This window comes from Anopheles coluzzii, chromosome 2 (assembly GCF_943734685.1).
Source record: "Anopheles coluzzii chromosome 2, AcolN3, whole genome shotgun sequence".
Lineage (NCBI taxonomy): Eukaryota > Metazoa > Arthropoda > Insecta > Diptera > Culicidae > Anopheles > Anopheles coluzzii.
In genome coordinates, this window is record NC_064670.1 from 102443363 (window position 1) to 102468962 (window position 25600).

General features: G+C 51.5%; 5 protein-coding genes across 9 annotated transcripts in view; 1 reads left to right on the plus strand and 4 right to left on the minus strand.

Moving 5' to 3' along the window:
* LOC120953900 (transcriptional coactivator yorkie) overlaps positions 1 to 7271 on the minus strand; it is a 40511-nt gene extending 33240 nt beyond the window's left edge. The window contains exons 1-2 of one of the 5 annotated variants that reach the window (XM_040374320.2): positions 7110 to 7271; positions 1922 to 3468 (exon numbers count right to left, since the gene is read on the minus strand). In XM_040374320.2, coding sequence (XP_040230254.2) covers positions 1922 to 2754 — 833 coding nt within the window. In that variant the 5' untranslated portion in view covers positions 2755 to 3468; positions 7110 to 7271. Of the gene's footprint in view, positions 1 to 1921; positions 3472 to 3804; positions 4037 to 7109 lie in introns of those variants that run through there. The other 4 variants (XM_040374325.2, XM_040374324.2, XM_040374316.2 and 1 more) reach the window with 4 other exon arrangements.
* Positions 7272 to 10087: 2816 nt separating this feature from the next.
* On the plus strand, positions 10088 to 15285 carry LOC120949203 (mediator of RNA polymerase II transcription subunit 23). Its single transcript, XM_040366324.2, has 7 exons — positions 10088 to 10307; positions 10425 to 12367; positions 12437 to 12934; positions 13009 to 13636; positions 13710 to 13866; positions 13974 to 14418; positions 14505 to 15285. Exons 1-7 carry the CDS (start codon positions 10263 to 10265, stop codon positions 15142 to 15144), a joined length of 4356 nt encoding a protein of 1451 aa, XP_040222258.2. The 5' UTR covers positions 10088 to 10262; the 3' UTR covers positions 15145 to 15285.
* On the minus strand, positions 15196 to 17183 carry LOC120949206 (probable cytochrome P450 4ac1). The gene is made up of 3 exons (XM_040366328.2): positions 16445 to 17183; positions 16107 to 16371; positions 15196 to 16027 (listed from the first exon to the last, which is right to left on the minus strand). The coding sequence occupies exons 1-3, from the start codon at positions 16995 to 16997 to the stop codon at positions 15328 to 15330; spliced, it is 1518 nt and encodes a 505-aa protein (XP_040222262.2). The 5' UTR covers positions 16998 to 17183; the 3' UTR covers positions 15196 to 15327.
* Positions 17184 to 17268: 85 nt separating this feature from the next.
* Positions 17269 to 21392, minus strand: LOC120949205 (cytochrome P450 4C1-like). Its single transcript, XM_049611171.1, has 6 exons — positions 21063 to 21392; positions 20724 to 20988; positions 20292 to 20647; positions 19539 to 19874; positions 18613 to 19251; positions 17269 to 18522 (listed from the first exon to the last, which is right to left on the minus strand). The coding sequence occupies exons 1-6, from the start codon at positions 21277 to 21279 to the stop codon at positions 17528 to 17530; spliced, it is 2808 nt and encodes a 935-aa protein (XP_049467128.1). The 5' UTR covers positions 21280 to 21392; the 3' UTR covers positions 17269 to 17527.
* A 1837-nt stretch (positions 21393 to 23229) lies between these two features.
* On the minus strand, positions 23230 to 25409 carry LOC120951227 (uncharacterized aarF domain-containing protein kinase 5). The gene is made up of 3 exons (XM_040369809.2): positions 23908 to 25409; positions 23671 to 23835; positions 23230 to 23577 (listed from the first exon to the last, which is right to left on the minus strand). Exons 1-3 carry the CDS (start codon positions 25281 to 25283, stop codon positions 23469 to 23471), a joined length of 1650 nt encoding a protein of 549 aa, XP_040225743.2. The 5' UTR covers positions 25284 to 25409; the 3' UTR covers positions 23230 to 23468.
* Between the last annotated feature and the right edge of the window lie 191 nt (positions 25410 to 25600).

Below are 25600 nucleotides of genomic sequence, written 5' to 3' on the forward strand. Positions count from 1 at the left end.
ATTAGAGCGTACGCGTACGTAGGAAGAGAATGGAAAATAGGGGAGAATGTATTGAGAAGGCAGTACGACTGGTGCGAACCCTTTTCCTTCCTCCAGTGTGTGGAGCATACTGTTCGTTGCTTCAAAAGACGGTCGTTACGAAGGGTTAGCCCGCAGACAGTGTGGGACCTCCCTTTGCACTATCAATCTCAATGTTAATCAAACTCATGCCCAACCCTCGCTGGAGCGTGAACTATGACCAGGTGAAACCCTTTATCAATCCAATTCAATGCGACGGCTTATCCGATAGACCATCTGAAGAGGGCACACGATCGAATCTTCTTGATGATCTGCGGCTCTTGAAAAAAAAAACGATAAGAAACGGTCAACGGCCAGCCGAGTGTGCGGTTCGAAATAACCCATCTTGATCATCTGCTTGAACACACACACACACACACGCAGACGACGCAGAGTGTCGGATACCGAGACACGTGCATCCATCGTGCACAACCCTCGGGTACGCTCTTGACGCGCGTCTATCCTGTGGAGTGCTCTGTTCGCTCCACCCAGAGTGCCCAACGTTGCCCAACACGTGAGGCTTGAGCAACGCCGTCATCCACACAATCTCCCGCACACTATCAGACACGTGAATGATCGTGATGGGGGGTTTGGAAAGCAGCAAGATTGCACAGGTGTGAGTGCACTCATTCTTCTTCACTCCTATGTTCTGGAATTTGAACCTGGACAACTTCCCAAAATGTGGGAAAGTGTCTTGACAAAAAAACTATTGTTTCACGGCAAAAGAACCCCCTTTTAACCTTCAAACTGGTCCCATCCCCACTCGGCACAAGTCGTCGCGCTCGTTGGCGGTTCTGCCTTAGTTCTGCCTTGGTGAATGGTTTAATTATGCTTGCCCGGAATGGAGCAACCAAAACGAAGTCTTCACATGATTCGAACAAACAAACAGAGAGCTGTCTGTGTGTATGTTCCGTTCGATTTGCTCCGTTCGATGCTCAGGGTACCCGTCGTCGCAAGACGTGTGAAAACACTTGTGCACATATGTGCCCATCGGTGCATGTGTCCAAGCGTGCCAAATTATGGGTTTTCCGGTGCGGTTGCGCGTTCGGTTTTAGCGTCTGCTCTTTTTACTCCGTTTTGTTTTTGCGCCGCCCTTTTTGCGTGACGGCGTGACTTGCCGCAATCGTACACGGTACAACGGAACAGGGGGTTGTAAACAAAGAGCCAAATTGTGCCGCCCTTCGAAGCGAAGTACCCAGGCCAGCGCACTTGGTGCGCGAGATGGTGCAAAGCTGCGATACTTGACAGTTTTTGGGAGAGTTGCAGTGAGGAGTCGTAGTTTCGAGGACCCACACTGGGTGGTGGTGCTGCACGTGAATCGAACCAGTTTATGGTGTGTCATTAAACCGGGGGGGAGGGGGATAGGTATATTAAATTAATAACTAGCAGCAAGTCGAGCCAGAGTTCTTTATGGATGTTTATCTCATCTTTTTATAGCTTTTTGAGTGCTCCAAGACGGCAACACCACGATTGGGGTAGTTGTTTTCATTGCAGTAAAAGAGGGGCTAGCAATCGATGGTTTGTGCTGAAGGGTGCGGAATTAGTTGCACTTCTTGAGGTAGGCGAAGTGTCAAGCTGTTTGTTCCTGTCACTGATCCCACTAAACTTGATCCCATGATTAAAGAGAGCATATGAGAGAGAGAGAGAGACCTTGGGAACAAAGGGTGGGTTTTGCTGCAGCTGACGCTGCCAAAGTGAAGACCACCGAGTGCGACCTTCAACGAAGCCACCCAACTGTCTTCGGGTCGGTAGCTGCCCCTGGTTCCCCCTCTCCCCCCCCCCCCCGCTGTTGACCCCACCCATCCCACCTGGAGAACAATCTCACGCGGGAAGCCATACACCCTGCCACCGCCCGTTTACTTACTTGATGTAGTAGATGCGTCCGTCCTGTGTTTTCGCCTGCTCCCAGCCCGGCGGCAGCTCGCCAAAGTTCGCGTGCAGGTTCGACACGTCGTACGAGCGGCCCCGGCTGTGCAGATGCTGTATCGCCGCCTTGGACAGGGCCGCCTGCTGCAGCACGGCCGCCCCCAGGCTGGTCGCATCGTTCTGGGCGGCCGCGGCCGCCGCCGCCGCCTGTGCTGCGGCCGATTTGCTGGCCGCACCGGCCGCCCCCGTTCCACCAGTCCCGCCACCACCTCCACCACCACCGCCGCCACTACCGCCACCACCGGCACCATTGCCACCGGCGGCAGCGGCTGCAGCGGCGGCGGCGGCCGCCGCCGCCACCGCACCCCCGCCCAGCCCGCCCATCCCGACCGGGATTTTGCCGAGCGAGGCGGGGCTGCTGTGCGCGCGGCTGTGATGAATCGGCAGCCCGTTCGGGCCGGTCGCCGCCACGCCCGCCACCCCGCCGAGGATGGTCGTGCCGGAGCCGAACGCCGAGTCGGCCGAGTTTTCCCGCGAGTGCGACACGGACGGCGACTTCGAGCCGGACGACGGCGGCATGAAGAAGGATTCGGGCAGCTTGCGCATGCGGTACGGTATCTGGAGCGGCACCTTGTTGCTGAGCGCCTTGTCGAACAGCTCGTTCAGCTTGTCGTTCGAATCCTTGTCGACCAGTATGATCAGGTTCTTCTTCTTGTTCGCGCCGGTCGACTCGTTCTCGTCGGCGGCCACCGCTGCAACGGCGGCGGCTGCTGCCGCTGCTGCCGCTGCACTGCCATTGCCGCTGCCGGCTGCCCCACCGTTGAATGCCATTTTGCACGCACGCACCAAATTAACACAACACAAAAGCACGCACGCACTCACACGACCACTTTGCTATCCGCCGAAGAAGGAGGAAACAATACAGAAAACCAACCAAGCCCAACCCTTTTAGGCGTCCCGACCCAACAGTGCGCCGAGACGTTTGGTTTGGTGCGGGAATTCAGGTTTTTCACTTGAGGTCCCGGTGTGTGGACCTTGGTGTGTGTGTGTATGTGTATGTTGGGGGGGGATGCTCTGTACCGAGATCGGGCAGCGAGAGAGCGAGCGCGCGGCTTGCTTCGTTAGAATCTTTCACACAGGCGCGCCTTTCGGTGCCGTTGGGGAACGAGGGAGCACTCGCACTCTGGTGAGCAGTGTTGTGCTGGAAGCTGCTGCCTTGGCAGCACTACTGCTAGAGCTGGACGGTGGCTGCTTGGATTGGCAGCGCAACGGTTTAGCAGGAACAAGTTTTCGCAGCGCCCTTTAGGCTGATGTTTTGTTGCACCGTTTTTTGTTGTTGTTTTCGTTACTGCTTGTTTCAATTTTTTTGAACTTCAATTTCTGCACCGACTACACAGACGCTGGATGCACACATTCACCGACACATTCGGCTGCATAGCATTCTTTTTTCTTCTTCTTCTTTAATCACCATTTGCACACACAAATTCACACCTAAATCACAATCACCACTGCACAGCACACACGGCTCGTCGTGCTGGTCGGGATCTGCTATTTCAAATTGGGAGAGAGAGAGAGAGAGAGAATAATTTTCTTTACTATGGAAGCACTTGGCAAGACACGTTGGATCTTCTTACTATCCTATATTTAATATGTGTTGTTTTTTTTAAACTTTTGCTATGATTATTTAAAACGTTTTGCTTGCAACGAAAACGCAAACAAACGAAATTGTTTCACTTTTCGGCACAAAACCAGACGGGAGCTGTTCGTACGAGTGTAATACACAATATCACGAAATATTAATCGTCCAAGCCACCAGCACTGCGATTAGGCCAGAATAGCACACCACACTTATAAAAAAACACACACTCAAAAGTTAATCACCTTTTGAATACACTTTTCATTCAACGCAATGTTCCTGAATTCGAAAACTCGAACTCACAAAACTGAAGAAGCGAAACAAAAATCCCTTCTTTCGCCGTCCAAAGCAAAATAAAAAAAGGCGAGCCGGAGCGGATCTCGAGATCGACATACACGACGACGCTCTGCTCAGGCTGCGTACCCGCGAACGAATAACGCTGCCTGTTGGTGCTGTGTGTCGCCTCCCCCCCGTCTCAACAGAACTGCTCAATCTGCGTGTTGGAATTACGCTCTCACTCGCTTGCTCTCTCTCTCTCTCTCTCTCTCTCTCTCTCTCACGCACACACACATTCACATACATGCTCTCTCGCGCTCTCGTGGGGTTGGTCGGCGGAGTGCGTCTTTGCTGCTGTTTGCAAGCGGGAAATCAGCGCCTACTACTACCACTAGTACAGCGAAGCGTACAGCAGAGAGAGAGAGAGAGAGAGAGCGATCGAAGGGGTGGGAATCTACTACTACGTACAGCTTAGAGAGCAAGCAAGAGTGGCCAGCACAGTGCGTACTTCTGCTGTCCGTCTGTTGCTGTCTACGTAGTCGCATTTGCGCCCCTTTGGATCACGTAAAAGAAGAAAAAAAGAAGCTAAAACCAGAGTGTGTAGCAGACAAGACGCCAACATGGGGTATGTTTGTGTGTGTGCGCTCCCGCGCGTCTGTGTGTGTGTGCTGGCTCGCGAAAATGCGTGCACTTGCAATAAGAGCAAGGGTTTGGGTTGGGAAGTATTGAACTACCGTTTAAAACGGGGTTGGAAAAGGGGTAAAACGAGAGAGAGAGAGAGAGATGGGGGTGGCTTTTAGTACGATTGTACTAACCATCACACACACAATAGTGCTTGTTTGGTGGGTGTGTTTGTGTGGTCGCCATCGATGCGCGATCGATCAACCACCCCCCTTTTTGTGCAACCCAGCTTTAATGGGCAACAACAACTGGGAGGGGGAGGGGGGGAGTGATAGATTTGCGTCTCCGTCAACAACAACAACAACAAAAGAAGTAAATTAACAAAAAAAAGTGTGCTAAAGTGTATGGGTGGCCCATTCACTACCCCCTCCCGAGGGGGGTTGTTTGCACGCATCACCAATGCTTATTTGCTAATTCAGCAACCCCAAACGCACACATACGCGCGCGCGCTCGAGGGGACCTTTTTTTACTTCTCCTGCTCTTTTGATCGCTCTCTCATACTCTTTTTTTTTGCTCGCTCTCTCTCTCTCTTCTCTCTGTTTCTTCTTCCATCGCCTGCACGGTGCAGTTGGATGTGTAAACGTCATTCGCAGGCGCTGTGACGTTGATCACCAGGGAGGCAGCCCATGTAAAGCGGGAAGATCACACCCAAACAGTTGTGGGTTGCATGGGTGGGGTTCGGAAAAGGGAGCAAGGGTGACATGATTAATGGCAAATCAACTCGAGTCGCTCCCGATCATTCTATGCTGCAATGCCTTCTCTCTCTCTCACACACACACACACTCTTGCGACATTTTTTTTTCTTTTTCGACACACCCGATCGTGCGCTTTGATCGTGCTCTTTTGGGCTTTTTTCTGATTTAATCACTCTCAAATCAAACTGTGATCAAGCACACACACACACACACAAACGTACGCTCATTCCAACACACACACACACACACTTGTTCTTAGCGGGGCCACGCAAAACAGCGCAACATGAACGGAGCATAAGATTTTCTGACGATATCTTGCGGCTCTCGTTCGTGGGTTTGTGTATCTTTCCTCCGTTTCCTACATGCACACACATGCGCAGTCGCCAACAACAGCAACAGCAACAACAACAGGTCACGAAGTTGCTGCTGCCAACCACACTTTTATGCTTTTTCTCGTTTTCACACTCGCACACACTTGCCGATCGATGACGCGCAGCAGAGGGCGGACGAAAGGCGTTTGGGAGGGGGAGGGGGGGGGGGGGTAAGTTCGATCTTTCTTGAAAGGAAGGGTGATTTGGCGGCGGTGGCGATGGCCGTGCGTCCATCTGAGACTGTCGCCCGCACTCGTTTAGTGCGTTATATTTCTGGCCACCTTTAACGTACACAAACACACACACACACACACATACACACCGTGTTCCATCCGCGCACTGCTTAAAAGGCGCAAACCCTGCAACCGCGCAGATTTTCGTGTGACCTCTGACCTCTGAACCTTCTGGTGGGGGTGGGGGGAATCCCCTTTCTTTCCTAGACTCCGGACTCCGAAACATTACCATCCGCCGCCACGGACTCGCGCAGCTCAATTGTGTGTCGTCTACGGGTGAAACCACCTCAGACAGAACCTCAACCATGCCCACACACAGGTTTTGTGCTTCCGCAACTCACCCACCCACCCACCCCCTCAAACCTGCCTAAATGGCCCTTTTTCGGGGGTTTCTCCCTTATGCTGCGTCCCTTTTTTTTCACCCCGCTGGCTGAGCGGACTTACGCACCTTTGCCTGCCCCGGTTCAGCACTTCAACACTTGAGCATTCTCTCACATATGTCTGCTTGCGCTCTCTCTCTCTTTCTCTTTTTTGCTCTCTTTTATACACTTCACAGGCTCTTGCTTTCCTGTTCTTCTATTAATGTTTTCTGAGGTGGCACTCTCTCTCTCTCTCTCTCTCTCTCTGCTCAATTCAACCCGTGCTCAGGTTTTGGGTTTGCCGAGATTTTGCTGTCACTCTTTTTAAGTGCGTTTCGACGACTTTTTGACTGACTTGTTGACGTGGTGGTTGTTGTGTGTTTGTTTGGCTTTTTTTTTGTTGCTTCGTTGGTTCACTTTTCAACCTCTTTCTACCTCGTTGGTTGGATTTGGATTTCGTCACACTGTGCGCTCGCAGTGATGTTTTTGGTTTTTATGATAAATTATAAACACTACCTTAACGCCAAACAAACACTTTTTCCTTCCACCCATCGACAAAATGTAAGCGAGGAGGAGGAGAAACGGGCACGATTCTTACTCAGCAGCAGTAGCAGCAGAAACGTACACCACTTTGCACTGCCCCGAGCACACGGACACGAATGAGGCGGATCGAGCTGGGCCGAGCTGGGCCGAGGGTGAGAAAGATCGAGCGACTCCACAGCATCCAGCAAACAGCCCGCTCCCCCCCCCCCCCCCCAACAGGAACTCACTCGATGGACTCACACACACTGTCTCTCTCTCTCTCTCTCTCTCTCTCTCTCTCTCTCTCTCTCTTTTTTACGGTTCTTGCTGTAGCACTTTTCTGCTGCACAACAAACTGCTGCGTACGATATGATCAACTCCGACTAAAAGGGCCAAACGGACGATTAACGAACCTTCTTTATTCATTTATTTGCCTATTTTTGCTAATGCCGATCATCGTTCGAATGATCTGTCACCATTTTTGATCACCAAAAAAAAAAAAAAACAAGTTGCTTTTGAAGCGCAAACGAAACTCGAAACACAACGCTACACCGCACCGTAATGACCGTTCGGACGAGCTGCGGCGACTCCGGCAACACGAGTGACCGCACTGTGCCGCGCTGGGTCCGTTCGAACCCGCTGCCGCCGCTTTTGCTCGCGTTTGGTTGGGTTTGGGCGCTGCGCTGCGGAGAGGAGGAGGAGGAGGAGGCCTATCGCCAAACTTATCAGAGACCTCACACAAACAATACAGGTAGGTGCAAATGTGGGGTGGCGCGAGAGGTGAACCTGTTGCATGTGGCGTTGCGCATGTGAGCGCTTGCTTGGTTTTTTTCTCGTTGGTGGTTGTAGTTGTTGCTGTGTATTGTTTATTGTAGGAGTGTACATGTGAGAGGGTTTACACCCTTTTTTTTGTTCTTCTTCGTGCTCCTCTGAGTGAGTGTGTTTGGTGCACAGACTAAATGCACGAAAGGTAGGCTGAGAGAAGGAAAGCCCTTTGAACTGTAGGACTTCTTGCTGTTTGTGTGCGCGTGTGTGTGTGTGCTGTTTTTTCTTCGCTTCTAAACACCATTCTTCTTCCCAGCACACAGGTGCGACTTGTGATTAAGGGGGATTTCCTTCTCTCTCTCTCTCTTTCTCCGTCCCTTAGGTTGTCGATGGTGCTCTTTTACTAACGCATTACTATGCTGGTCTCGTTCCCCGTTTGCTGTATTGCATGTATTTCCTACACCCTTCTCCCTACGTGCGAGACAGCATCTGAGCTCGTTGCAAGAGAAATGTTGATTGCACCCAAGGTGTGTTTGCATTGAGAAGTTACAAAGTTCTAGCATCGATGTTGCAACTGGATTTTTCTAATAAAATTACTTTTTAATTAATTTTTATTCAAATAGACATAGTCACTAAAGCTAAAGATATAGATAGAAGTACGTGTATGTGTGTGTGTGTGTGCGCCTATGTGCATAAGTGTTCGCTTCGGTTTGGGATCGGTACTAAAATCACGGCAGCTACAACACACATATCACAAACAACACTGGCAGGTAGAAAAACAGGTTATTTATTCCATTCCTTCGATAGTGCTTTTTTCCTCTTCTCTATCTCTCTCTGTATCTCTCTCTTTTTCTCTCTCTTCTCCTTGCTCTTTCCTCCTTGCTCTTTTCTAAAAAAGCGGACATTTTATCTGACTTTGGATGTACCTTTGGGCTGTGTTGCTGCTGCTGATGTTGAGTGTGCTTTAGCTGATGGTTTCTTGCTCTTGCTGCTCAGCCCGCAGCACGGTCGCTTTGACTTTCGAGACACTAGCGGTCTGGATGTCTCTTCTCTGGTCTGTGTGCTTTGCTTTCGTCATTTCTCGAATTCTCCTCACTCTCCGCGGCTCAGTTTGGCCCGTGTGCGGCCCGTGATCCTAATGCTTGGGACGAGCTCGGACGCAATCGCAATCGAATGCGTCTCTTTTTCCCAAGCGCGCCCCCTCATCGGACACCATCATCATCGTCATCCGATCATCATCTTCATTTCACGTCACGTTCTCGAACACACTTTCAAAAACGGCTTCTCGGGGTTTTGTCGGTTGTGGTGTATCCCGGGGGCCGGAGGATCTTTTCTTAAACCAAGGAACACACATACACACGCGCACACATACACTCACAAACGACATACATGTTGCCGTGAATATGATGACGCTCTTTTATCGTCTCTGTATGTAATATGTTGCGATCATCACGATCATCAAGTGGAAAAGTTTACTTATTACCATCGATTCTAAACATGATGGAGCAAATGTAATGTTGTTCTATTTAAAGGAAATATAATTGATTCAAAAGGTATTCTAAAAGTCGTATTTTTTAATACGGATCAAAACTTAAATGCATGAAACACACGACGAAACGTTACGTCTAACAGCCATTTTTAACTGCAACCATTAAAAACTACCTGTGACAATCATATAGCCAATGGCACTTCGCAAATCGGCACCGGTCCACACTCCATTGTGTCTGACCCCTCCGTGCAGGATCGGCCATCAATTTCACCGCCAGCCATCTTGGCTGGAACGAGGCGCCATCCAGTGCTCTTGCTCGCTCTTCGCTCATTAGGCAGTCTCGAGCGGCGCTGGTTGACGAGCGCCCAGAGATCGGCGGCGGCGCGCACGACAAGTGTTTGCGTTCTTGCAGGATGAAGCGCAAGAACGCACAATCTCAACATGATCGCTTGCCGCGGACATGGTTTTTGCACTGTTTTGTGCATAGGATTGTTCGAAACGTGATTAGATTGAGCAACACCGTTCCGTATGTTTATTTATGGAAGGGTTAACAAACACGATGCAAATGTACTGCCCCGTGAGTTATCTTCAGAATGGTCAGATGATGGGGTTTTTTCTCTCTTTTTCTCTCTCTCTCTCTCATTCTTTCTCTCTGTCTTTCGCTTTATGGACGACGAGAAATGAAGGAGGAAACTGCGGCGACGGTGGTCAAAGCACAAGGCATTGACCTACAACGTGACCTATTTCGTAGATTCTTTTTGCCCGGTTTATCTTGTCGCCTCTTTGATTTGGGGGATTTGAATTCGAAGATCCGTTTGCTAATGTGTTTTGTTATTGTTGTGGGGTTTAGAGCTGATTGTTTTTTTGGTAATAGAGGGGGGTTTGGGTGTATAACTTACTTACTTTAGGCATTGTTGTGGAATAAAGATATTAATAATTGCACAATTTTGACCACTTAAATTTAATTATTTTTTAACTTAAAATTGAAGGAGTGTGTATCTTTTCTTGACATCGATTATTAGGATATTAGTGGCCAAATATCAGATAAGAAAGAAATATCAAATTTACGATTCAAACGGTCTTTTCGGAACGTCCGTTCCATTTCATTGGATGGGAGTCATTTCATTCCTGGAACAGTTTCGTTCTGCTCCGGAATCAATCTCAACCATCTGCCCATCACTAGCTCCGCCCACCGCTAGGTTTGTTTACATCGTCCGGTGGCGGTGCGTTGTGCCGCTTTGCTGCAAATTGTGCGTGAAAATTGATGAATTCTGTATGAAATAGTATGTGAAAGTTGTGAAACAGCCTCAGAATGTCTGCTGATTTAAGGATTGTTAAACTGTTCGAGGAAGTCGTGGTAAGTGCGCTGGTAAAAGTGCCGCTTCACCGCCACCGCCTGTTTACTTCGGTCCGGTGTACGATGCAGACGCGCTAAGAGTTTCTTGTCCATAACGCATACACATTTACATTGCAGGAGGATAAAAACATTGTCCCCAACTTCGATGAGGAGGAGCAGCGCAAAAAGACCGAGGAGGGGTACAAGAAGATCGGCACGCTGTTCGGTGCGATGGCGCCCGAGTCGAAGGAGGCAGCGATCCGGAACTATCTGGGGTACGTGGCGAGCGTCAACCACCAGAACCGGGTGCACAACTATCTGCAGGTGATGAACCGGATGGTGGCGCTGAACATCATACCGGCCAAGCTGCTGTGCGATCAGCTGATGTGCTCGGAAAAGCTGGTGTACAAGAATCCGTGCTTCTGGATCGAGGCGTTCCGCCTCATCAGGAAGGTGATTGGTGGCGTGGACTACAAGGGCGTGCGGGAAATCATGAAGTGCTGCAAGGAGAAGGCGCTATCGTTCCCGGCGAGCGTGAGCGTTAACATACTGCCCCAGCTGCTCGAGCTGGTCGAGCTGATCGAGCACATCTTCAACCGGAACGCGTGCCTGCTGCCGGCGTACTTCATCATCAACGAGATCAAGAAGACGGACTACCAAAACATGCACTGGCGCGTCTCGAACCTGACCGCGAACTTTATCGAGGAGTTTGTGTCGGTCGCGCAGATGCTGTCGATCATCGGCCACTCGGCGATGCTGCCGATCGTGGAGCATTCGTCGTACGCGGACAATCTCATCATCCCGTGGAAGCTCGATCCGGACACGCTGAAGCTGTCGCTGCGCGGGAACCTGCCGTACGACGAGGAGCTGTTGCAGCCGCAGGCCCGCCTGCTGCGGTTCGTGCTGCAGCAGCCGTACTCGCGCGACATGGTCTGCTCGATGCTGAACTTCCAGAAGCAGCAGAAGCAAAAGTGTGCCGCCCTGGAGGAGCAGCTCGTGTGGCTGGTGCTGAACGCGATGGAGTGCTCGGAGAAGGAGGCAGCGCAGGGCGGTCAGGGTGCGGCCGGCGGAACGGGGATGAATGAGCACGAGGGTGACCAGAGCCACACGCAGTGGATTTGGCTGCACCTCAGCTCGCAGCTGATTTACTTCGTGCTGTTTCAGTTTGCAACGTTTCAGAACATTGTGAACACGCTGCACGAGAAGCTGGCGGTGCGGAATCTGCGCCGTGGGCGGGACCACTTGATGTGGGTGTTTCTGCAGTACATCTCGGGCAGTATACAGAAGCACTCGATACTGAACTTTCTACCGATACTGAAGCTGTACGATATACTGTACCCGGAGAAGGAACCGCTGCCAGTGCCGGACAATAACAATCCCAACTGTACCCACCAGATGGCACCGACCTGCATCTGGATTCATTTGATGAAGCGTGCCCAAACGGAAAACTACAACATCAATCGACCCGTGCCGATTGCGCTGCGCCTACACTTTGAGTACCTGCAGCATCTGGCCATGCCGAGCAACAATCCGACCCTGTTTATGGGGTCCGAGTATCGGTTCGCGCTGCTGTGCAATGCGTACTCCACGCAGACGGACTACTTTTCCCGCCCCATGCAGGCGCTGATCGATACGATACTGGGGAATAGCAAAAACCCGCAGGCGAACATGGTAGGCGGTGGTCAGCCGCTGCCGACGGCACCGCTGTCGATGCGCGTCCTGGACAGCCTGACGATCCACAGCAAGATGTCGCTCATACACAGCATCGTGATGCACATGATCAAGCAGGCGCAGAACAAAAGCTCCATCCCGAACGGGAACAACATGGCGCCGGCACTGGTGGAAACGTACTCGCGCCTGCTCGTGTACACCGAGATCGAGTCGCTGGGGATAAAGGGTTTTCTGGGGCAGCTGCTGCCGCAGGTATTTAAATCGCAAGCGTGGGGCATACTGTACACGCTGCTGGAGATGTTCTCCTACCGGATGCACCACATCCATTCGCACTATCGCGTGCAGCTGCTGACCCACCTTCACTCGCTCGCCTCCGTGCCGCACACGAATCAGATGCAGCTACACTCATGGTAGGTTTTGCAGAGCAGTTCTGTAGCAGCGAAGAGCAAAAATAATATTGTTCCCGCTTTCAATTTCAGCGTTGAATCCACCGCGCTCCGCCTGATCATCGGGCTCGGTTCGGTGGAGGTACAGGCGCAGCTTTCCCGCTACGTCAGCGAACCGAAACCACCGGGCAACATTGTGTCGGGCGAAAGTGAAGAGCTGAACCGTGCGCTCATCCTCACGCTTGCCCGCTCGATGCACATTACCGGCACCGGGAACGATCCCCAGTCCAGCGCCTGGTGTAAGGATCTGCTGCAAAACATTATGGTCAATACGCCGCACGCCTGGCCCCAGCACACGCTGTACTGCTTCCCGCCCGTGCTGAACGAGTTCTTCATGCAGCACAACATACCGAAGGAAAGCAAGCAGCTGCTGAAGAAAACGGTCGACGAAGAGTACCGCAACTGGGCGTCGATGACGAACGAAAATGACATCATTGCGCACTTCGGCATGACGGTCAATCCGCCGCTGTTCCTGTGCCTCGTATTCAAGATGATCATCGAAACGGATGGCATCAGTCCGGTGGCGTACAAGTGAGTGGGACCGAATTTTGATTCTTATTCAAGGGTATTTTTTAATTTGCAATTTGTGTCCTTTTTTTAAACAGAATTCTCGAACGCATCGGAGCGCGTGCGCTTTCGACGCATTTGCGCAAGATGTGCGACTATCTGCTGTTTGAGGTGGCCAACTCGGGTGGTGGTGCGCACGTGAACAAGTGCGTCGACACGATCAACGACATGATCTGGAAGTACAACATCATTACGATCGATCGGTTGGTGCTGTGCCTGATACTGCGCACGCTAGATGGCAACGAGGCGCAGGTAAGCTTCTACATCATACAGCTGCTGCTGCTGAAAACGACCGAGTTCCGGAATCGGGTGCAGGAGTTCATTACGATCAACTCGCCGGAACACTGGAAGCAGAACAACTGGCACGAGCGGCATCTGGCGTTTCACCAGAAGTTCCCGGAAAAGTTTGCCCCGGACGAGTCCGTCTCGCATCCGTCGCTGCCGGTGTACTTTGGCAATGTGTGTTTGCGGTTCCTACCGGTGCTGGATATTATCGTGCACCGGTACCTGGAGGTGCCGACGCAGCTGAGCAAAACGCTCGACGTTATACTGGACCATTTGGGGTCGCTGTACAAGTTTCACGACCGTCCCATTACCTACCTGTACAACACGCTGCACTATTACGAGCGTAAGCTGCGTGATCGGCCACAGTTGAAGAAGCGTTTGGTAGGTAGCAGTTTAATGCGCAGAAAAGATCATGTGGATGTTCCCAATCGTTGATGTTTGTTTGTGGTTTCAGGTTGGCACAGTTGTTGGATCGCTGAAAGACGTACGACCGGAGAATTGGGCCCTTACCGAAGCCTACCAGGCGTACATGATGACGAAAGAGTCGGACAACGTGAACTGGGTGCCGGAGTTGAGCTATTACATCAATCTTGTCCGTCGCATGCAAGACAGCATCCTTTTCAATAGAGAAAATCATTATAAAATTTGAGTTTCCAATGCTCCAAAGCTACGTTTTCCTTAACCATTCCTTTACTCCTTTACCTCCTTCTCGCAACAGCTATGGATGGGAAGAATATATTTGCAGGCACCGACTGGCGGTTCAACGAGTTCCCGAACCCGCCGGCCCACGCGCTGTACGTGACGTGCGTCGAGCTGCTCGGGCTGCCGGTTGGGCCGAGCGTGGTCGCCAACAGCATCATCGACGTGCTGGTCAAGGGCTACCCGGTCGTGCCGAACGGTGTGATACACAACTGGGCCAACACGATCGGGCTGATAATGGCCGCCCTGCCCGAGGCGTACTGGAGCGTGATCTACGAGCGGATGCAGGAAGCGCTCAGCTCGAAGGCGATGAAGGAATGGACCTACCGGCAGAGCCCGTTCGATATGTTTAACTTCAAGATCGTGAAGGAGGCAATGCTCGACCGGAGCTACGTGACGGTGCTGGCGATCGTGCACAGCATATTCCACCACTTTGGAATAGGGCAGCTGGCAACGATTACCGAGTACGTTGCGGCACAGTTGTCGGCAAACGCGTGTCGTAGTTTTTCATGCGTCCTTTCTTTCTATTCTTCTCCCTTTTTTGTTGTAGCTCAATCAAGGAAAAGCTGAAGCCACTGGTACACACCGAGTATCAGCTGATCTACCTTTGCCACGTGGTCGGGCCGTTCCTTCACCGGCTAAGCATCGAGCGGGCCCGCGCAGTGGCGGATATCACGCTCATGCTGTACGAGCTGCTGGAACAGGTGGACAAGGCGCAGCCGGCACAGCCGCTGCGCTACATGGATCCGATTTGCGATTTGCTGTACCACATCAAGTACATGTTCGTGGGCGATACGATGAAAACGGAGCTGGAAGCGATCATTCGCCGGCTGCGACCGGCGCTACAGATGCGGCTGCGGTTTATAACGCGCCTGAATGTGGAGGAGATTGGCGTCGATCAGAATGCTGCTGCTGCTGCTGCTGCTGGAGGTGCTGGCGGTGCTGCAACGGCCACCGGGCAGGGAGTGGCAGGAGCTGGACCTGGGGTTGGTCCTCCCCCGGGCGGTGTAGCTGCTGGTGCACCCGGCGCAACGCAGGGAGTCGTTGCATCGGGACAGGCAGCAACAGGTACGGCGGCGGGACCACAACAGCCCCAGCAGGTTGTAGGCGTTGTGGGTAATCAAAACGTTGCGTTACAGCAACAACTGCAGCAGCAACAGATGGGTCAGGGCATTCAATCGCATCATTAAACTGCAACCATAACTTGACTGGAGGATTTGGGAGAAGACATAACGACATGATTTGTCCTTGCAGACTACTTCTTCTTTATTTGATAAGTGTGTAGAAGATCTAATGCTATACAAATAGGAATATAATTACGCTACATCGAAGGACGATCGGCTTACTCTCTTATTTACAGTAGTGCCCTAGTTTTAGCGCCGTTCGAATCTAACCATAATCGGTTCCTTCGTACGCAGAATCAGGTCCGCTACGAACACCAACTCCTCGCGCTTCGTAACGGGCATAATGCGAAAATGCATCAGTATCGCCGCGAGGACCGCTTTAAGCTCCAGTATAGCGAACCGTTGCCCGATACAGTTCCTCGGTCCCGCACTGAACGGCACGTACGCGTACGGGCTCCGTTCGGCCACACATTCCGGCAGAAAGCGATCCGGATCGAACCGCTCCGGGTCGGGAAATACGGCCGGATCGCGGTGCAGATCGAAGATGTGCACGTTGAAGAGTGTATCCTTCGGCACCAGCCGATCGCCGAACATTGTGTCCTCGGAGATGTTGCGCGAAATGAACGGTACGGGTGGGTAGAGCCGGAGCGACTCCTTCAACACCATATCCATGTACCGGAGCTCGGTGTAATCGCGCTGGGTGAACTCATCGTCCGCGTCGGTGCGGGACTGTGCGACCTCCTGCAGCTCCTCGTACAGCCGCTGCTGAACGTCGGGACTGTGGGCAAGCAGTAGCAGGGTGAAGATGACGGCAGCGGACGTCGTGTCGTGTCCCTCGAACGTAAACGTGTCCACCTCTTCGCGGATGCCGTCCTCGTCGATCTGTTCCTTCGCTTCGGCGGCTAGCAGTGTGTCCAGCATGGCGTACCGTTGCTTCAGGTTCGTATATCTACAATCAAATGAAGCGTAGTGAGATGTCTTTACAAGCTACTGAAGATCAATTTATCACTAGCGCGTAGTTGGCGTACATGTTTTCCTCCGAAAAATCCCCAATGTTGCGTACATTCTGATGGAAAAGCTCGCGTCTCTGCTGGATGATCGAACGGGTGAACGCGTGCACCGGTTGGAGCAGCTTCTCGAACCGGCCCTGCAGTCCCGACAGCTTGTAGGTGAAGTCCTCAAACAGCCACGGATTCATCAGCCGCTGGAGCAGCATCGTACCGATGGCTTCGATTTTGCTACGATACTCGTTCGCCATCGTCATCGAGTCGAGCTTAATTCCCATGGCCGTTTCTAGAGCAAAACATGGAAAGGATGATACCTAGACCGAACTTGAAGCGGACTCCACATGCCGCTTGTGTCTTACCACAGATAGTGTTCAGCGTAAACTTGGTCGCAAGTGGCTGCAACGCCACTGGTGCACCTTTATCAGCGTACTGTCCAATCTGTGCTACCAACCGTCGGCACTCCTCCTGGAAGGTGAGCAGAAAGCTGGGCAGAATGTTGAAGTGAAAGGCCGGGGTCAGAATGCGCCGACGGTGCTGCCACTTCGACCCGGTACTGTTCAGCAACCCGATGCCCAGAAACCGATGCAGCAAGGAGTATATCATACTCTTCTCGATCAGTTTCGGACTCGACAGTAGCGGTTCGACGTCTTTCGCCTGGAAGGCGTTAAGATTTAAGATCCCGCGCACAAGTATGCGATAGGTGTCACCGTACGTGGCGGCCCATCCACGCGGCAGCTGAAAGGTGCGGCGTTGATCGTTGAACAGTAGATTGTGCGCATTGCCGAGGAGTGGCAAGGCCCGAGGGCCGGGGAATCTCTTCCCAGCACGGTAATGAGTGGACAGTTGAACACGCAGCTCGTATAGGATGAGCAGAAACGCCACCAGCAGCAGCACCACGGTAAGGATGTCCATCTCTTGTGGAGTGTGAAGTTGAACTGCAGAGTGGTGGATCGCCTGGTGGACTTTGGCGCTCGGTTGTGAGCGGTTGATACGCGAGCATGACGAGTGCAAAATTGGACTGAATAGGCTGACCCCAAATGGGGGGAGGACTATGATTAAGGCTGAGTGGCGATTTCGGCGAACTCTCCTCGTGCCATGATAACCCTGTAGAAGCTCTGGAAGAGGGGAAGATCCTGCCTGGAAGTGTGTGAGTATCACCTGGCACTGAGAGCAAAAGGTTGGTGGATGGTGGTTGATTGCTTTTATTGTTTATTTTTCGTTCAAATTAAGTATTGAATTGTAGCTTTACTAGACGCCGTACTCAATGTTTGTCAATGCGACTGATAATCAAGGCAACTCTGCTCAAGCCAATCACGATCATTCGTACCCACGGCGTTGTACAGCTGATAGTGGAGGGCTACTACAGCCCACTCTAGCAGGACGTAAACAAACGACTTGCGACGAGATAACTCTAGCGAACGATGGCGAGTGTGCAATATTCCTTACGCATTCTGTCTTCGTTCAAAGCGAACCTTGAGTGGCGTCGCCGATCGCAGCACAAGATCCGCGATGAAACGTATTTCCTCGCGCTTCGTGGCGGGTAGGATGCGATAGCGCAGCACCAGATAGGCGACAGCTGTTTTCACCTCCAGCAGTGCGTACTTCTGGCCGATGCAGTTCCGTGGACCCGCACTGAAGGGAATGTACGCGTACGGGCTTCTTTGGGACACACATTCCGGCAGAAACCGGTCCGGATCGAACCGCTCCGGGTCGGGAAATTGGGCTGGATCACGGTGCAGATCGAAGATGTGCAGATTCGCAATGCATCCTTGCGGTATGATCCGCCCGTCCGGCAGGTGGATCTCTTCGGTAACGCTCCGTGAGATGAATGCAACCGGTGGCCACAGCCGAAGACATTCCTTGATGACACGATCGAAGAATTTGGCTGAGTTTAAATCGTTCGGGGAGAGATGTCCATCGGTGAGATCGTTTTGGGTGGCAAGTTGAGAGAGCTCTTGGTGTAGACGGGTTTGAATTTCTGGCTCCCAGGACAGGGTAAGCAGGATGAAGACGAGCGCTGAACCGGTTGTGTCGTGACCTTCGAACGTGAATGTGTCCACCTCCTCGCGGATACCGTCCGGATCGATCTGGCCTTGCATTTCCGCTGTAAGGAGTGTGTCGAGCATGGCGTATCGTTTCTTACCCCCTGGGGTGGTACTGTAGAGCGAATGATCTTCGTCTTGAGACGAGCTAAGATCGTTGAGTTTACCCTGGGCGAAAAGGTCCCGGCGCTGAGCGATGATGCTGGCGGTGAAGAGATGAAGCGGTTTCAGCAAACGTTGAAGTTGCCGCGAGTACCCCAATAGCCAGTAGGTCCAGTCCACGTACAGCCAGGGACGGACGGCACGGTTCAGCAACATCTCGCCCACCCGGTAGATGCCTTCCCGATACTCCTTTGCACCATCCAGCGTGTCCAGCTTCACTCCCATGGAGGTTTCTTGGGTTGATCAAAGAAAACGAGAACGATCCTTCACATCAGATTGAAAGATCACAAAGGGATCACAGTGCACTATCTATCCATACGCACCACAAATAGTGTTGAGCGTTAGCTGGGACATTGCCGACTGTAGCTCGATCTCAACAGCTGCCCCCTCACACCCATCCCACTTGGAGTCGATCTTGGCCGCAAGCTTTTCGCTCTCCTCACAGAACGTTCGATGAAAGCCGTTCAGGATGTTGAAGTGAAAGGTGGGCGTTAGGATGCGCCTTCGCTGGAGCCACTTTGCACCGGCACTGTTCAGCAGCCCGACACCGATGAACGGATACATAAACCGATACAGCAGGCTCTTTTCCGTGTTGCGAGATCCACTCAGAAATGGTTCCGCCTCTGTGCAGCGCGTTATGTTCAGTATGAAGAGGTACCGATTAAGCCACAGCTTGTACGATCCACCGTATTGGGAGGTCCAGCGACGGAACGCATCGAACGCTTTGGCCGCATCCAGCCCGCGCGTGTGATACATCGTACCGATCAGTGGCCATACGGGTGGTCCGGCAAATTGCCGGAGGGCAGTGTACGTTGGACCACGCTTGTCGAACACATCCCAAACGAACCACAGGAGAAGAAGCAAAAGGATGGAAAGGGTAGAAATCACTAACGGCGACTGCACTACTACGTTCCAATCGGATGCCATGGTTGTAACTGAATTGCAAAACCCATCGAAGACGCATTACATTCTCCCGCCTACTCACCAACAACTGTGAGGGACTGAACTTGTGATTGTGCTGTTTGTGGGGAAATGTGTTGCTCTAGAACCGATAAGAACCGCTGTTGTCTGATGGAATGCGCCGTGTGTTTGTAAACTTGGTAGCGGTAGGTCATGGAGTACAGGCGCTCTCGATGTAAATAGGAAGCTAAGCCGGCGTAATTTTCTTAAAGGAGGGAATCCATAGCCCATTATCACCACTTTTCCATAACCACTTAAGATAGCAATCCCAATCCATAGGCCCTTCTCTATCGCCGTTCCAGTCGCACCTTCAGTGGAGTTTTAGCGCGCAGCACAAGATCGGCCATAAAGACGATCTCTTCCCGGCGCGTCACTGGTTTGAGTCGGAAGCGTTCCAGTACCGCCACCAGAACCGTTTTCATCTCCAGCTGAGCGAACTTCTGGCCGATACAGTTCCTGGGTCCAGCACTGAAGGGGACGTAAGCATATGGGTTACGTTTCTCCGCCACCTCCGGTAGAAACCGGTCCGGATCGAAGCGTTCCGGGTCGGGGAATTGGACGGGATCACGGTGCAGATCGTAGATGTGGATGTGTGACATGGTGTTGTGCGGAAAGGTTGTACCATCTGTGGGAAGGTGAGAAGAAGAGATAAAGGGAGCTATTTAGCGATTCAGATTCTTGAAGCTTAATGAATCTTCAAACGGGAATTCAAGAGGAATGAATCTAAAACCTCAAATAGTAAGATTCACAATTCTTCAATAATTCAAGAATCGCTTAAGCTTAAATCGCTCATTCAGTGATGAGTCTCTGAAGATCACACGTACAGCCTCCCGAAGATCACATTTACACGTGTGATGGAGGTGCGATCTCTTGAGGTTTACAAGTACTTAGCGTTACACATATTTTTGGAGATTCATGAATCTTTAGTGATTCATACATATTTGAAAAACCAAATGAATCTTCACGAAAGATTCACGATGCACTACACTACATCTACGTCCGTTTGGGATTTCCAACCAGTTTTCATCCCAGCTATTCTTACCCACAACGAGCTCTCCGGAGGTGGTTCGTGAGATGAAGGCAACTGGCGGGTATAGGCGTAGCGATTCCTTGATCACCCGATCCAAATACGGCAGGTTCTGGTAGTCCTGGACCGAGCGGGGATCACTGGACGAGCGATCCAACACTTCCTGGAGCTCCCCGTAGCAACGTTCCTGGACGTCCTGTTCGATTGCGAGCAGAATGAGCGTGAACATGATCGCGGCCGCCGTTGTGTCGTGGCCCTCGAACATGAACGTGTCCACCTCTTCCCGGATGCCTTCCTCGTCGATCTGCTGCTTCGCTTCGGCGGCAAGCAGTGTGTCCAGCATGGCGTACCGTTGCTTACTGCCAAAGTACCTGCAGGAGGGAGAAACCAAACAGTTTTAGTAGGCGATAGACCGACATCGTGTGTTGCCATGCGATACTCTGTTACATGTTTTCCTCTGTGGTGGAGTTAGCAGTAAGCTGGGCCGCCTGGAAGGTTTCTCTCCGCTGTCGGATGATGCTGCGTGTGAAGTGATGTATTGGTTTGAGTGATTTTGCCAGCGGTCCATCGTAGCCTAGCAACCGGTAGACACGGTCACTGTACAGCCAGGGTGACATCGTGCGGTGGAACAACATTTCTCCCACCTCGTACACCTTCTGCTTGTACTCATCAGCCTCACGGTAAGCGTCCAGCTTCACACCCATCGCCGTTTCTGTAGCGTTTTGAGCGATATTAATTGATTAGTTGGGGATTTTTATCTCGCAAATATCGCCCGGTTTTTTTTACCACAAATCGTGTGCAGCGCAAAGCTCGTTACAATCGGCTGCAGTACAACGTCCTGCACTCCGTCGGCCAGCCGGTCCAACCGGCGCACTAGCTGCTCACTTTCCTCCTGGAAGATGGTCAGAAACTTGGGCAGAATGTTGAAGTGGAAGGCAGGCGTTAGGATGCGCCGTCGCTGCTGCCACTTGGGGCCCTTGCTGCACAGCAACCCGTCGCCCATGAGCGGATGCAGAAACCGGTACAGGATGCTTTTGCGCGTGTGCTGCGTACTGGAGAGGATCTTTTCCGCTTCCTGTACGCGCGTCACGTTCAGTATCACGCTGCCATCGATCCACTGCCGGTAGGAGGCCCCGTAGCGGATGGCATTCGCGCGGGCGTAAGCGAACGTTTGGACTGGAAAGGGGCGGGAATCGATCGTAGCGAGTTCTCAACCGGGGAGGGACAGCTCACTTACCGGGATTTTTAAACAGCAGCTCAAACAAACTGCCAAACACCGGGACGATCGTTCCGCCCGGGTAGCGCAGGGCCGCTCGATAGCCATCCGTCTGCTTGGACCGGTAGTCGCGCACCAGCAGGATGGCAATGCAGCTCCCGAGAACGCACACTAGCACCGCGAGCAACATCTTAAGCCCTCCGGTGTGCCGTTCTAATCCGTTGCGTTGGACGTGCGCGACGGTACTGAACGATCGCGTGTGTACCACCTAATGCTACCTGGTCGGTATTCCTGATTCCTGATTCGCGGCCGACGTGACTCGGGTCACAGGGCCAACATTGCGGAAGTAGCGAGAGAAGTCCAGTTTCGCACGCTGTCCCACGCTGGTGGGGGGCGTGTTTTGTGGAGTACGCCGCCACCTTATAATCTCGCTAATCGGTGCAACGGCAAAGAGCGGTTGTGCGCGCAAAAGAGCAGTTCCCAACGAGATGAACACACCAGAGAGAGAGAGAGAGAGAGAGAGAATGAGGTTAAGGAGTTGAGTAGTTTACAAGTGCAAGTAGGGTTAGTCACTCTCAGCACTAAGGGTCATAGGAGATCGTGTGTGTGTTTTTTCCTCTTTTCTGTTAATTCCAGGGCGAAAGGATACTAGAACCGCCGGTGTGTTTGAGCAGGTTTTTGCCTTTGCTGTGTCTTCCTAATCTCGGATCTGATGGGTTTTGCGCTCTGCGCCGTCTGTAATTAACACGTGTTCGCAACACAATATCGAGAATGCACTTTGAACGGCTCTTGGTATGGCCCGATCAGCAGATAGTGAAAGCGTGCATTATAAAAATATGAATGGTTGTAAAACAGGGTTGACCTGGGGGTTTTTTTTTGTTATATTTTGTAAAATGATTAACACACTTAAACAATGTGTGCACAATTTGATTCGCGTTCAAGGTTAACACCCGCGCGGAACGGAAGGCGCAACACGAATGCAGCAGGCAGTGTGGCGGCGCTCTAGAAGCGTTAATCGATAAACCGGCTTAATTAAGGTGCGGGGGGGGGGGGGGGTTATTATCACATCTTGGGAACGCAGTCTATCGATGTATCGGTATCGAGGTAAATCGTAAGAAAATGCATCGTTCTCAGTGCATGGGAAGGAAAGCGAAGTAAGGTTTTAACAATTTCTTCTATTTGGCGTAGCGTCCCTAAGCAGCCTATACAGACTTTCAAGACTTAATTCATTACCACACACACACACAACACAGTCGGAGATATAGTTAATCCTTGCTACGAGGGGATGGTCCCCATTCTAGGCTTGAACCCATGACGGGCATGTTATAGAGTCGCTCGAGTTGACGACTGTACGACGGTACCAACCCTTAAGGGTTAAATTTATGCTTTTTAAATTAAACATGCCAGTTACAGATGATGGAAAGTAACTATGTTGAGGACCATTTGACGTTACCTTTAACTGATGGATTGAACCTTTAAATCTCGTTTTTATAACAAAATACTTACGAGACTTGTACAGCTTCGTATTATTAAAGCTTGATAATAAAGTCTAATAAAGTCTAATAAAGTTAATAAACACAATTTGATTTAAAAAAAACTTAAAATAATATAATATTTACATTACATATTACATATTTACAAAGTCCTTTGGAGACCCCAGATTTAGAGCATTCAAATTGGTTGAAAATGCTAAAAATTGTCGTTAAAAAAACATAAAATAGCGCACAAGCACAAGCGTATAATTAAAAGTTCGCTTTATTTGCAATAATTTTGTCAATTTTAATACATTTTTGTAGCTATAACAAAAAAAAAAAAGACTCAGCTCCTTCCATCTGAACACTTTGTACCTTTGAACCGGAATCGAATAGAAAACCCTTCCATCGACCGATCAGATCGGTGAAGTAGCTGCCGGATCGGATGACTCTCTAACGATACGACATTTACTGACTCGCCCAGCGTCGCGAGAGCGTGTGTTTTCACACTGCAACATTAATATTCATCAGGTGCGAAGTGTCCGGCGCGCGGCCCACTCTCGTCAGCAGCTTCAGATAATTGCTCACCATCCAATAATGGAATGATTGTCGCCTACAAACGAGGAGGAAAAATGTATGAAAAAAAAAAACAAAATTGCATTACAAAATAGTTTGCAATTGCATAGCGAGCCGAGCCCCGACTTACCACAGGAGAAACTCGAAGCGCAGCTTGCGAAAGGTGACCCACAGAAAGTTGCGCACAGTGCGACGGTCTGGCCCGAGTGCGGCCAGTGCACAGCGCGCCATGATTCGGGGCCGATCGATCGGATCGCCGTGATCCAGTGCGATCGAGCGTATCGTGTTTAGATTGCTGTAAAGTGTAAGAAACGAAAGAATTTAGTAAGAAAAAAACGTTTTAACATTTACCATCCAATCTGCTTACCGAATGACGAGAATTAAGTTCCGTGGCATGGCCCTTAGCGTGCCCATGATGCGGTCAAAGTGGTCTTTCGCCTGCCGTGTCATGTACGCGAGGTCCTGCTCGGTGAGGCGGGTGGAAAACCCGCGCCCCTTCAGTTCCAACGGTCGCTGGAGCAGTATCTCCGCAAAGGTACGATAGTCCGGCACGTTCAGCGCCTGCGAGAACCGTTGCATCGCAGCGTGATCACGCAGCACGATCGCTTCCCAAAAGCGGGCAAGATTTTCCCGCACTGCCGGCGCCAGCTGCTCGTACAGGCCGTGATCGAGCAGTACGAGCTGCATGCGCCTCGGATTGGCCGGATCTTTGCGCACAAACACGTTGCCCGGGTGCGGATCGGCATGCACAAAGCCGGTGGAGAAGATTTGCTGCCCGAAAGCGGTAAACAGCTGCCGATCGATCTCGGCTAGATCGAGCTGCATTGCAGCGATCGCTTTGCGATCGCTCACTTTACAGCCGTCGATAAATTCCGTCGTCAGGATGCGTTCGTTCGTGTGCGTCCAGAGCACTTTCGGCACGTACACAAAGTCCAGCCGGGCGAGGTCCCGTGCGCAGCGCTCTGCGTTTTTCGCTTCGTGCACAAAATCAAGCTCCTCTCGCAGCGTTCCCTGCAGATCTTCAACTATCCAGCCGAAATTGTAGTTCTTGTGCACGAGCGCGACCAACCGCTGCAGGAACAGTATCGTGCGCAAATCGCCGTCGAACCGTCGGCGCAAATCGGCATACTGCACCTTGACCGCGACCTGTTCGCCCGACTGCGTAACGGCACGGAACACCTGTGCCAGGCTGGCGGCTGCGATCGGCTCGTACTGAAAGCTGGCGAATAGTTCCTCCGGCGGTGCGCCAAAGTCTTGCACGAACAGGGCACGCACTTCGCCCGGCTGGCGGGTCAGGCAACGGTCTTCCAGCTGACGCAGCGTGTCCACGTACTCTTTCGGTATGATGTGATTAACGGCGGCTACCCCCTGGCCAATTTTGATGTAAAGGCCACCGTTTGCCAGGCATCCGGCGAGCAGTTTCTTGGCCGAGCGGAGATGAATTTCGGGCAGCAGTGCTTCGTACACCCCGTCACCTTCCTGCAAGCCCTTCAGGCTCCAGGCGTAATCCACCGATATGCTGAGCCCGATGGCGAACGAACGAAGGAACCGTTGAGCGCCGGCAACGTTTTCGAACCCATTGGCCACTCCATCGTACAGGACGGTGCCGGCAATGCTACCGGTGAGACCGTAGGCTAGGGTGCGCGCTAGGGACCGTTTCCGGGGGACACTTTTGAGGGCGCGTGATGAGTGGAAACATCGTCGCGTGGTAATGTTCAACACTGGCCAAATATGTTGGAACATTTGCGAGCGACGAACGGCACCAATACACACTGTTCACAGAGCGATAAGTGGAAACATTTTCGATACGATTCGATTTGTTGATGTAATTTTCGCAATCCAGTGTGACTTTGTTTGCAAAATAATGACAGCTGATTGTGTGATAAGTGCTTTGAGGAGAAGGAGGAGGGGGAGTGTAGAAGGAAACTAAATAAAATATGAGTAAATTCATAGCATTGGGGTCATAATAATCGGAGAAAACTTGCTACGGAAAGATACAGTTTTCGTGTGAAATTTAATCTCAAATAACGAGGAAAAAACAAATAAAAACTAAAATTTTA